This window comes from Uloborus diversus, chromosome 8 (genome assembly GCF_026930045.1).
Source record: "Uloborus diversus isolate 005 chromosome 8, Udiv.v.3.1, whole genome shotgun sequence".
Classification (NCBI taxonomy): Eukaryota; Metazoa; Arthropoda; class Arachnida; order Araneae; family Uloboridae; genus Uloborus; species Uloborus diversus.
The window spans coordinates 48,904,700-48,917,966 of NC_072738.1; the positions used below are offsets into that span (position 1 = coordinate 48,904,700).

At 34.7% G+C, this 13,267-nt stretch overlaps 1 protein-coding gene across 1 annotated transcript in view; it reads left to right on the forward strand.

The window, feature by feature from the left end:
• The window catches only part of LOC129228351 (soluble guanylate cyclase 88E-like), a 173,237-nt gene that overhangs the window by 109,456 nt on the left and 50,514 nt on the right, over nucleotides 1-13,267 (forward strand). The window contains exon 4 of the mRNA XM_054863030.1: nucleotides 12,672-12,795. Within this exon, the coding sequence (XP_054719005.1) occupies nucleotides 12,672-12,795 (124 nt within the window). The remainder of the gene's footprint in view (nucleotides 1-12,671; nucleotides 12,796-13,267) is intronic.

Consider the following 13,267-nt stretch of genomic DNA (forward strand, 5'->3'; position numbering starts at 1 on the left):
GATCTCTCTCTCTCTCTCTCTATATATATATATATATATATATATATATATATATATATATATATATATATATATATATACGGCGGACTGGCTGACTTTGGCCCAGTCGGCAAAAGAGTATTTTGGCCCACCTCTGTAAATTAAAAAAATTTAATTAACCAGTACCGGATCTCGATTATTCCGACCCGAGCAAAGACCTTAAACTACCGCTATAGTTACTATTTCCCTTTAAGTTTCTAAATCAAGTTCTAAAGTTCTAAAAAAAAGAAATTGTGAAACGTAAAATAAAGCTAACACTGACATATTTTTTATATGCCTTCAAAGGATACTAATGGTATAAGTCTGAAAAGGCATAACTTTAGGCTTCTATACTGACAACATAGGAAGGACACGAGGAAAGGGAGGAATCAGGTAATTTCCCCCGGAAATTTTTTCGAAATTGCTTGATCTGTATAGGCATAAGGAGAAAAGAATTGGGAGAAGGGGTTTTAGTTCCCTTCCAAGCGATATTTTCAAAGTTGATGTCAAAAAGCGTAATTTTACGATATTTGGTACGTTGAAGACAGGAAAAAGAAAGGGTTCCCCCACAATTTTGTTTTCTTAACTTTTTTATTTTTTCAAAATTTAAAAATTTAAGTCTACTTTTGGCTATCTTTATTTACAAATAGAATGTCGAGGGCTCTTCCCAAAAATTCTTCAAAATGGGAAGTTTCAGAAATACAATTTTAGGTTACCCTTGGTAAAATTAATGGAACAGGGAAGCATCGGGAGCTCTCTACGAAAATGTTTCGATTTTCAACTATTAAAAAACGAAAAACTATCATTGGTCACGCTTGAAAGAGGAGGAGGCTCAGAAATCTCATTTGGAAGCATTTAAAAATTGAAGTATACTCTACCCAATTTTAAACTGCATTTAGTTACTATAAGGAATCCAATGGCTCTCCTTCTTAATTTTTCGACATTGGAATTTTATAAAACAATCTTATAATGTGTTTGAAAACATTAAAAGGAAAGGGGACAGGTTTCTCGAGTGTTTTCCCCAGAGTTTTTAGGAGGACAATGTGTCTTTCCGCTTTTAAGCTAACTTTTGAGTCTTAACTTGATCATCCCTCCTTGCCCCTTAAGAGTTTAGACAAAAAAAAAAAAAAAAATTTCAAAAGGTAAAGATTCATATAAGCCTGTCCTTGAAACGTCACTCTTTCGTTTCAATAACTTATCTACAAGATTCTGATTAGAATATATTTGAATATTTTTTGCATTACCTTTAAAACTAAACATCAAAAAGCTTTTCAATATTTTAATAATAATTACTTTGGAAAACACTTGAACATTGCTAGAAAACCAAAAGGTAAAAGAAGCACTTTTAGTATTTTACAAAAATTCTCTAAACAGTACCCTTTTATCTGAAAGCGCACTGCCCCTTTTTTGGTCTGGGGAAAACACAGGTTCCCTCAGGGCATTTTTTTCTGAAACTGAAATCAATTTTTGGCTATAGTGCTTATAAAAGGGTTACGGAGCTCTCCCACGAAAATTTCAAAATGTGAAATTTTAGCTATCCTTAGTGACTTCAAGGGAACGGCGAATGTTCGAAGACTTTGGCATTTTTTCGACATTTAAATCTGAAAAACACAATTGAGGACCTTAATGCAAGAACCAAGAACTAAGTAAGTCCAGACTCACTCATTTTTGGTAAGACCAACAAATAACATCAGTGATCGGTAAAAAGGCTAATATCTTTCCCACATTATTTACTAGAAAGCAGAGATCTGATCTTATATTTGGTTCCCGTTAGCACCAATCGAAACTTCTATATTATCGGTCACACGCAAAAATGAATTAAAAAAAAAAGTTTGGACTGAACTGGTTCTTGCATCAAAGTCCTCAATTGTAGACTTAAGGCTAGTATCGTAGGTGACTTTTAGACTACAGAGGGGCCTCATATCTGAAATACCGAAAATTTATCAAAAGGGAACATGTCCATTTTCCAAAACCGTTCAGGAGGTGAGAAAAACGAATTAAGGTAAGAGCAAAATAGTTTTATCAACTTCTCTGGGTACGGAACTGAGCATAAAAGCATAGCAAATCAAAGGGCCAGAGTAAGATGTTTTTGTAAAAAAAAAAAGAGATATCGCTATCTTAATTTTGGATATGTGCTGCCCTTTTGAACGAAACCTGAATGTTGAAAATTCCAATTTCAATAAAACTAATATTTCACCTTTTCATATTCTCTTATCGAAGTACTACACGAAGCTAAAAGTAGTGGATTAAAATTTGAGGATTGTGGACATGTGTTCCTTTGGATCTAAAAGTCTTCGTACTACGGATTCTTTCGGGATGTGTCTTGTTCAAAATAAAACGGGCAGAGAACGGATTTGTTCTCTTTTGATCAAAAAGCCACACTTTACTCTTAATTAAAATAGGATTTTGCACGTTCGGACTTCTTGAGAGTAAGTGATTTGATAAAGGTCGTCTGAAAGATTTAGAAAATATAAAATGAATTTTTCTAAAAATGGGGGGGACATGTCCCCTTTTGATAAATTACTCCTCAACTAATGTAGCTCAAAGAAAGAAAAGAAACCTTGCCCTCCCCAGCACCCCAGAGCTTAGTCCTGAATCCACCACCACACTGTGTTTAGGAGCTCTCTGGAAGTCGAAATTTTGTTCTGTTTCAGATCCAGTTTATCGTAGTCCAGACTTGCTTTAGCTTTCTCGTATGCGATTTGGAGATGAAAATACTCGTATAGCGATAATTTACAATAGATCAATGAAATATCTTGCCAACTGACAGCATTTAGTTGAATCTGTCACAACCAGTGAATACCAGGGGCGTGCACAGAAATTTTGGAGCATGTCACAAATGACTTTTACGGACCCCCCTCTATATTGTTAACCCCCCTACGTCCCTACTTATGTTTCACCACTCATTTAAAAAATCTCGGGCCTTCTTCAGGATCGGAACCGGGTCAACAGCTGTCCCTTCTCCCCCCTCCCCCGTGTATGTCCCTGCTCGTGTTCATACATCAACACCCCAAAGCATGATCCACACAATTATAGCAGGGCTGGGACCGCTTTGTCTAATGGTGCAGCTCCGTTCAATTTTTGTTAACAGACGTACAAATACGAGTTTTTAAACCCGCTTTTTTCGTCCCGAACGCTTTTCCAGGCCGCGTCGGACCCCAATTTCTCCCCCTCTTGGCCCCCTCCCGTTTCTTCAATGTGGGAACCATGACCCCAGAGCTCTAAAAACTAGGGAGAAAGTGGATAAAAGAGAGGAAAGCATTCGTACGTAGTGAACTTCGACTATTTACTTTGATCTCTGCTTAGGGTGTAAAAAAAATAAACCTGTTTCCAAACGCTTTTTTTACATAGATTAAACGAATTACATGTTTTTTTTAATTTATTTTTTAATGACACTTTAAAAATGTTAGGTGTGAATTTAAATGTATTAAGTTTAATTTAAAAAAATGCTTGAAGTGGCCCACCGGGCGGTTATTTTGGCCCAACTCTGTATATTAAAACAATTTCAATTAAACAGTGCCGGAACTCGATTCTTCCGAAGTCGAGCAAAAACATTAAACTACCGCTAGTTCCTATTTTTCTTAAGTTTTAAAATCAGGGTTTAAAGATCTAAAAAAAGAAAACTGAAACGTAAAAGGAAGCTAACATTGACACACATTTTTTATATGTCTTGGAAGAAGGATACTAATGATTATAAATCTAAAAGACACATCTTTAGGCTTCTATACTGGAAAGGACACGAGAAACGGGAGGAATCTGGTAAATTCACTCAGAAATTTTTCGAAATTGGTTGATTTATATCGGCTTAAGGAAGGGAGGGGTCTAGTTCCCTTCCAAGTGATATTTTCAAAATTGATGTCAAAAACCGCAATTTTACAGTTTTCCGTAACGTTAGAGAAGAGTGGAAAGAAAGAGTTCCCCCACACGATTTTTTTTTCTTTTTTCTTTTTTTTTTTCAAAATTGAAGGGGATCTATCGACTCACCTTTGGAATTTTTCGACATTGAAATTTTTAAAACGTAATCTTATAATATGTTTAGAAACGTTAAAAGGAAAGGTGTCAGGCTTCCTTAGTATTCCCCCAAGATTTTTTAGGAGGGCATCGTGATCTTCCGTCTAAAGCTAACATTTGACCCTTAACTTAATCAACCCTCCTTGCCCCTTAAAAGTTTCAACAAAACTTCACAAAAGCAAAAGTTTTTTCAAGCCTATCCTTGAAACATCACTTCCTCATTTCAATCATTTAAAGAATCTGATTAGGATATCTCTGAATATTTTTAGCATTAATTTTAAAAGCTGAACCTTTATCTGAAAGTGAACTGCCCCTCATTTGGCCTGTGGCATTTTTTTTTCTTGAAACTGAAGTCAATTTTAGGCTGTTGTGCAGATAAAAGGGGTACGGAGCTCTTCCACGGAAATTTCTATAAGTGAAATTTTAAATTATCTTTAATGACTTTAAAGGCATGGGAAAGGTTCGAAGACTTAGTCTGAGAATTTTTCGACATTTAAGTCTGAAAAGCACAATTGAGAGCCTTGATGCAAGAACCAGGAAAGTCCAGGCTCACTTATTTTCAGTAAGACCCACAAATAACATCAATGTCCAATATAAACTCTATTATCTTTCTCATATTATTTACTACAAAGCAGAGGTCTGATCTTACATTTGTGTCCCGTTGTTGCACCAATCAGAACATCTACATTGTCTACACGCAAAAATAAATTTAAAAAAAAAAAGAAAAATTTAGACCCTTCCTGATTTTTGCATCAAAGCCCTCAATTGTAGACTATCGTTGGTGACTTAAGGAGAAAGCTTTAACGTTACCTAAAGTAGAGTCAGGAGACTCTTCTCCGAAGTTTTTCGAGCTTGACATTATGGAAACGTGACTTTAGGCTTTGTTTCGAAACGATGTAGGAGAAATGAGGGGTGCGAGGTTCAGGCTTCTCGAATTTTTAATCATAAAATAGTTCTTGAATTTAAGTCAATTTCAAATCTTTTAGGTTTTTAGAGGGTTTAAGGGTGCTTTTTTTTGAGATTGAAAGCCTTGTTTAAGCTGTCTTTGAAAGCGCAGAAGAGTCAAGATATCCCAAAGCTTTTTTGTCATTGAAGATTAAAAAATGCAATTTTTGGCTGCATAGGGAAACGTTACGAGTGTGTGTACGTTAAAGTATTTACAGTCTTAAGTTACGTACGTGTAATTTCCCTAGGAAAATTTTCAAAATTGAAGGCCAAAGAACGAATTTCTACGCTGTGTTTTTGCTGACGTAAGAGGGACAATTTCGAGGTTTTCCTAGGAAGTTTTTCGACATTGCGGTTTCAAAATATAGGGGTAGTGATGAGAGATTTAAGAGCTCTCCCTTCTAAGCCGAAATTTTCTCCTGCTTCAGATACAGTTTATCGGAGTCCAGACTTGCTTTCCCGTATGCGATTCTGAGATGAAAGTATTTGTAGCGATAATTTACAATAGAACACGGAAATCTCTTGCCAATTTACAGCATTTAGGTTGAATCTGTCTCAACCAGCTGAGTACATAGTGAATGTTACAGTTGTCTTTATCCAATTGAGCCAGCAATCCAGGATATTATCCTCTCATATTTTTTGCCCGAATTCTAAATGGGCAGTCAGCAATTTTCGAGGCTGCAGGGAACAAATTTTCGATTTATCTCAAAATTTGTTCTCTTATCCCAAGTGCTTCTATCGTTCTCTTCTTGGCTATTAGCCTTTTTAATAGCCTTAATTTTATTTCCCTATGGAATGGATGCATAAAGATAGCTGGTCTACGACTGAAATATCAAGTATAGCAGTGGTGTCCAGCCTACGGCCTGCGGACCTCATGGGGCCCGCGAAGCTGATCTATATGTGGCCCTTTGTTTTGTTCAATTTTGTGAAACCCAAAATATATTCTGAAGTATTTCAAACCTGCTGATCATCTTTATTTGGTCTTATAAATGATAGTTGCAAAATTTGAAGCCAAGTAGTCTTGCATTGGTTTCTAAAAAACAGAGCCAAAGTTCGTATCATTAAAATCAGCATGCAGTAATAATGTAAGCAAGATTTGGCTTGTAATTGTCTTGCCTTTTCCTTGTTTTCCCAAGAAAAAAAATGAATTTAATATTTGTTCTGGCCCGTGATATTCCTCCTTATATGCGGGGTGCCCCGAGTTAAAAATAAACGAGCTGATGTGTGCATCACATGACTTCCTTTTACTCCAATTTAATGTCATTTCCCCATTATTCGCTATTTTAATGTGATTCAATATTTATTCTCTAAATATCACCAACAATGGCCAAATTGAAACCAAAAAAAAAAAAAAAACTCCGCCAAATTTGTCGCCAAGTTGGCGACAAAACTTGGCGACCAAAAGACTGGCGATATATCGCCAAGTGTCCGACAAATTATAACGCCACTTGAGTTTACATCGAAATTAACAATGATTTCCCCCCAAAAAGGTGCAAAAGACCCCCTTAGGAACATCCGAAAGCAACCAAAAGGGGAGGTGCACAAGTAGACCCCACTACGAGTCTATGTACCAAATTTCAACTTTCTAGGACATACCATTTTTGAGTTATGCGAGATACATACGCACATACGCACATACGCACATACACACATACGCACATACATACAGACGTCACGAGAAAAGTCGTTGTAATTACCTCGGTGATGGTCAAAATGGATATTTCGCGTGTCTATACATTCTTAGGCACTTTTCCGCATGTGGTCGAATCGAAAAAAAAACTCAACATTCATTTGGGGGTGAGCAAAATGGAAATTAAGGGCGATTTTTGAGTGAAAATTTTTTCGCGAATACAATACTTCCTTTTTTGTAAAAGGAAGTAAAAAGGCATGATTACATTATTATATATTACAGTAGTAGAAATTAAATTTAATAGAAAAGTCAAAAGAAATGCTTGGAGACATACTTACAAAACGAAGATTTACAGACTAAAAACATTTTACTGTAATATTTTTCGAGTTTTTATTGATGTCACCCCGTAGCAAGATATTTATGTTTTTATGGATATGTTAATGTTATACAAATTACTACTTTTGTAGGGTTGTGGGTACTTAGAACAGTGTACCGAAAGAGGCTACAATGAGGAAAGGGGCAGATAGCTTTAAAATGGCCATTAATCTTCATTGGGGACTAATAAATTGACTAGGAACAGCCTAGCTGGGTTCAGAGCCTGTTGTAGATCATCATATTTGTATTACAAAAACAGATTTCACTTCATGTCAACATTTCCTTCATTAATATCAAATAGTTTTTCTTTTCTTTTTTTTTAAACTATGATTTTAATAAGATAAATAAATACCTTTGTGCTGAATAGTAAAGTCAAAACAAACAACGTAAGTAGAAGCACAAATTTGTAAATTACAGCAGACACGTGTTTCGGCGTTACAGGGAACGCCTTTTTCAATGCAAAAAATAATGAGCTTATTGTCGGATGTCTTTTCATCCATAAGCTCATTATTTTTTGCATTGAAAAAGGCGTTCCCTGTAACGCCGAAACACGTGTCTGCTGTAATTTACAAATTTGTGCTTCTACTTACGTTGTTTGTTTTGACTTTATGATTTTAATGTTTTGAGAAACTCCAACCTTTAAAAACTTTTTATTTCTATTTTTTAATTTTATAAATGCATTTATAATGGGCAATAAACCTCCACATCACAGATAAACATCTTAAAATGCACAGCTGATGTGTTTGTTTCTATAAATGCTATTACATGCATTTTAACTTATTAACTTTCATTTGATTTGTCTACACATTTACATAAACTTCAACTGATCTTAATTTTTTCATTTTCACTTTAAAATATTTTTCAATCAATTTTTATATACATATTTATGTATGCTATTTTTATATTAAAATAGTACTTGAATAGGAAGAATCCATATAACTATCTATTATTTTCAAACTTCAAATTTTTAACTAAAAGCTTTCAGTTTACCGAAAAAGTGGACAAAATGACATTTTGTCCAGGACGGTTTTTTCCAGCGGCTTTTTCCGGGGAGGACAAAACAGGACAACCATGGCTCTATTGAAACAGATTCCAAAATTAATCTACATTAAATTTTAAAAATATTTAAAAAAAAATTTCAAAAGAAGTCTCTGTGACCAACACAAGTATAAAATAGTTTTGAAGCTTAATTACTAAATTTGATTTGTTTCATAAATGCATCAATACATGCAGAAACAAAGCATCTATGAGTTTTTATTTATTTATTTTTCTTTAAATTCAAAATATATGGGCACATTAGCATTTAAATTTTTGTTTGACTTTGCATTTCCTTCCTTCGCGTTTAACACTTATTATACAAATGAACTGCTTCTGAAAAAACAATAACTGTAATTAGTTACAATCTATCCAATTGAATAAATAATTAAGTGATGATTTATTCACTAGATCAAACCACGACTCAAAAAACTCAAAAAAAAAAAAAAAAGCTCCTTTAATGATAATGTGCTCTAAGTGTTTGAAAAACGCTCCATTTAATGACAGTTAGTTAGACCTGAGATTCTAATCACGTACCGCTAAACCTCGCAAATCTTCAATCATTAGTATTAGAGCAATCAATAAAATTAGGTGATCAAAATAGTTTTCTAATTCCCTTGATTGCGTAGTAAGTCTTGTTTGTCAATCATAACTGATAAATTGTAACTCGATTGATACATTATATGTTTTCAAGCATATGAATTCGTGCCAAAGAATGACTTTTTTTTTTTTTTTTTTGAAAAAAATTGGTGAATAAATGTTTTGGCTACTAAATTTAAAAAAACATTTCACAGAGCTTTTACAAATAGAAATTTGAATGGTTTGTGTGACAGATGTTTTCTCAGATGAGAAATGCAGTATAACCCCGATTTAACGATTGTCAAGGGACTGGAAAAAGTTATCGCTAAATCAAGCATATCGTTAAATCGAGGAGCGTAGACATTGAATGCAGTCAAATATGGATCAGCGAAATGTATCATTTCATTGAGGAAATCGTTAAATCGGGTATCGTTAAGTCGAAGTTATTCTACAATGGAAAGAGATTCAGTTTCGGAATAGAAATAGTTATAAAAAGATTTTTTCAAAACAGTAGAGTCTCGAAAATTCGAGTCTCATAAGTTCAAGGTTCCGCTTATGGCCCCGCATCGGGGAAGTCAAGGGTACAACAGCAGTGGGGACCAGACTTAAAATGGACTTATTGTTTTTAAAAAATTGAATCAAGCGTATTTTTGTATACCGATTGGCAAAACTGGGAAGAACCCGTGGCACGATTGAACAATGGGGCCCTGCAATAAATGTGGGACCTACGATTCCGCTTAATATGAGATATCGTAAACGACAATTTCTTCTTTAGTAAAAATCTAGCTATTTTCTATTCTTCATAGACAATCATTACTTTTTGGAACCACACATATGTTCTCTTTTTAGATATCTAACAAGGAATTCCGTCCAAAAGTGAACGAGTCCACTTTTCCGTACATCAAAATCAATTTCCAGTACTTAATCAATATTCTCTTCACGAGATAAGACTGCAGTATATGTCAAACATAACTTTGTAAAATTTTAAGCTGATTTCTAGAAACAAAATATGCCTCGCTCATCTGATAAAATAGATACATAAAAATAACAAATAGAATAATGGTACCTTTTAAACAATTCGGCCAATATATTTTCCATAACAAAATTTTTTGATCGCTTTCAAAAAAAAGAAAAATATATATATAAATAAAAATCTCATCAAAATAAACACTTTTTATCAAAAAAGCGAAATAAATATCGTTTGCTTAGCTATTTCTTCCGGGTAAAAATAAAGGGGGGAAATTTATTTTTTCCCGTTGCCAAAAATGAAAAGAAAAATTAAGAAGTATACTTCAGAAAATAATTAAAAAATATAAATGTCCACTTAAACAAATGCATTTAATAGTCAAAAAAAAAAAAAAAAATCTTCTGCGCAGCTCTTTCTGTTAAAACATAAAGTACTGAATTTCCGTTCATTTCCCGTTGCTGAAAATAGAATAAATAAATTAAAACTTTAAATGGAAAATAAATAATCATATCAACAAACATTATATCATAGTAAAAACCAGGACTGCGGAGTTGGAGTCGTTGAGTGGGAGCCGTACCGGATTCGGGAAAAGGAGTAGGAGTCAGTCATCCTCCCTCTAAATCTGCAACTCTGCCAGTGCTTAATGGAGTCCGAGTCAGTCTGATTTTGGGGCAAAGGAGTAGGAGTCGAAGGCTCTAAATTCCCAGAGTCGGAGTCAAAGCCGAAGTCAGTCATTTCACCTCCGACTCCGCCGCCCTGATAAAAACCGTGACATTTTGGAAAAAAGAAGTTGGAATCGGTCATTCTCCCTCTAAGTCTGCAACCCTGCCAGTGCTTATGGAGTCCGAGCCAATCTGATTTTGGGGTAAAGGAGTAGGAATCGAAGACTCTAAAATTTCCGGAGTTGAAGTCAAAGCCGAAGTCTGTCATTTTACCTCCGACTCTGCCGCCCTGATAAAAACCATGACATTTTAGAAAAAAGGAGTCGGGAGCTAAAGACTTCAAAACTCCAAGAGTCAAAGTCGCATTTTTCCTCCGAGTCTGCATTACTGCCAAGGCTGCGGAGACTGAGTTGGAGTCTGAGTGATTTTGGGGGCACAGGAGTTGAAGTTGGAATCGATGGCCCTAAAATTGTCAGGTTCGGGAGTTGGTCATTTTCCCTCGACTCCGTAGCCCTGGTAAAAACATTTGCGTTTTGGGTTCATTTTATTTGAATTCAGTCATATTTATCTCTGACTTGCGTCAATGTTAAGCGTAGGAGGTATGGTATTTCGATTTTTGTAATAACTTTTTTCGCTTTCTTGAAGCCCAAAATTCTTTTGATGACGAAATCGTTTCAATGGACATTAGAAAATTTTGGCCAGTAAATCTTCATGCTGTTTGATTACATAATAATTTCTATCAATTCTTATCAGTCTTTCAGAATTGCTGAAGTGCGACTGCTAGCAATCATCACTTAGCACCAATTACGCTCATGCGCGTATGTATGCGCCTCGATGATACTGACTAGGAAACTAAGGGTGATCCATAAATGGAGTCACGCTTTTTTTCAACGTATTTGACCCCACCTCTTGTCACTAAGTATCTCATTTTACAATACCCCTACCCTGTCACATGTCACGCTCGATTTTACAAGTATCTCATTACATAAAAGGGACTATCATTTTAAACAAATCGTGTGATGTCACACTTCTGTTTCCCCCTCCCTTGTCACAAACTCACAATTTTATGACACCACCCTCAAAGCGTGACATTTATAGGCGACTGCATATAAATGCGCTCATGACGCAAATGCAAGCTCGCCCCGAACTTAAATTTTTGAGAGGACGAAAATGAGGTTGTTTCCTTCAGTCAAAAGTAGTACTTTTTGTCACTGAAATTGATAGAATAAGCAAAAAAAATAACATAGACTCAGAAAATACTTTCATTTTCCCAACAGTTATTTTTTAATTAATTTTTTTAAATGTCCGATTTTTCAAACAAGGCATGGTCTTGATGACGTCACAAATGATGCCTTTTTGGCGCATCTTTCCTCTGCGTTTCCATGTAATGTTAATCAAGGAACGAATTGAAATTGCGCTCAACGCTTGCTATCAACCATATCGTTGCCAATACACGTGAGTAAAGATGCGAATTAAATATTTTGCTCTGTGAATGGCAAAACAGAATGGCATTTCATCATTTGTGACGTCATCAGACATACGCATTAACAATGAAAGCACTCCGATTTAAGTAATTTTTTAAAAATATTAAACTTAAACGAATTATTAAAAAAAATGGAAAGATCCTGTATTTCTAAGCATGCTCTTTCAGAAAAAATACTTTCAAAATTTTGGAAACGACCCCATTCTGAATTTGCCAAATAAAACTCAAAATTTTGCCGAAAGAAAATTATTTTACCTTATATGACTCCAAATTTCACCGAATTATGATAATTTTGCCCAATAGAACACCAAATTTTCTCAATGTGGATAATTTTGCCGAATTATCAGACAAAATTTGCCGAATAAGGAAATTTCACAGTGACCTCCAGCGACCTCCCATTAGGGTTAAAATGGCGAAAATGGGTTAATTTTGGATTCACTACTTGATCCTTTTAAACAGGAGTGCCCATCCCTCCAAGTTTGGTGGCGCAAGTCCCCCCCCCCCATGCACACAAAAATTCTCAACCCTCTTTCCCTTTTTTTTTACATCTTTTAGCTTTCTTTTTTATTTAATTAATTTTTTTAAAAATATGTTTTAAAAATATTTTTTATTTATTTATTTATTTATTTTTAATCATTATTATTTTATTAGAAAAGTTATGATCTACGTCAATGACACACATGCACACACATAAACTAAATAAATAAATGAAATGAAATATAAAAAAAATGAAATAAAATAAAATAAATAATTTAAATTAAAAATAAATCAATAAATAAATTGAAGTAAACAAGTTAAAACTTCTCAAAAATCCCCTCCCCCTCCCCCAAAAAAAACTTTAATGGCGCAACTTGCGCCATAATCACCCCCTGTGAGCACCCCTGCTTTTAATCATAATATTGGTAAGAGTTCTTCATAATTGATAAGAGTTAAATGTTCATATTTCTATTCTTTTTTTCGTTTCAGATTCTCGTACATTCCAATAACATCTTCGAGCTCAGCTCAGTGGATCCAATTCGCAACAACAGCAACGGAAATTTGTGTCTGAAGAGTGAAGACTCGGAAGATGAGGACAACGACGATGACGTCAGTGAGTACGTCTCCGCATTTCGTGCCACTCCTTTTTGTTTTCATCTTGAAATTATTAATCTGAAAATTCGTATCGTATCAGTATTCTGTACTTCTATTTGCGATGAGATGCTATCGGAGGAATGATTTATTGATTATCTGTCTGTTATGTGCTAGATGATGAATAGTTGGCGTCATAAATTGAGCAATCTCATCTTGCCTGTTTTAATTTTTATGACATCACATCAGATATGCATCAGCAACATGAACGATTCATTATGAGGTAGAACCAACTGAATCTAATATCGAAATTAAATGGTTTAATAAACTAGGAAAAAAGTTGCTAATGAAGATGAATGGTGTCCAGCTCGCTATATGTGTACAGCTGCTACTCTAATAAGTTCACAGAGTTCAGCATATGCAGAGCTAGCCCGAACGTAATCAACGTTTCAATCATTGCAGCATACTTTGTATTTCCTGTTTCTTATTTATTT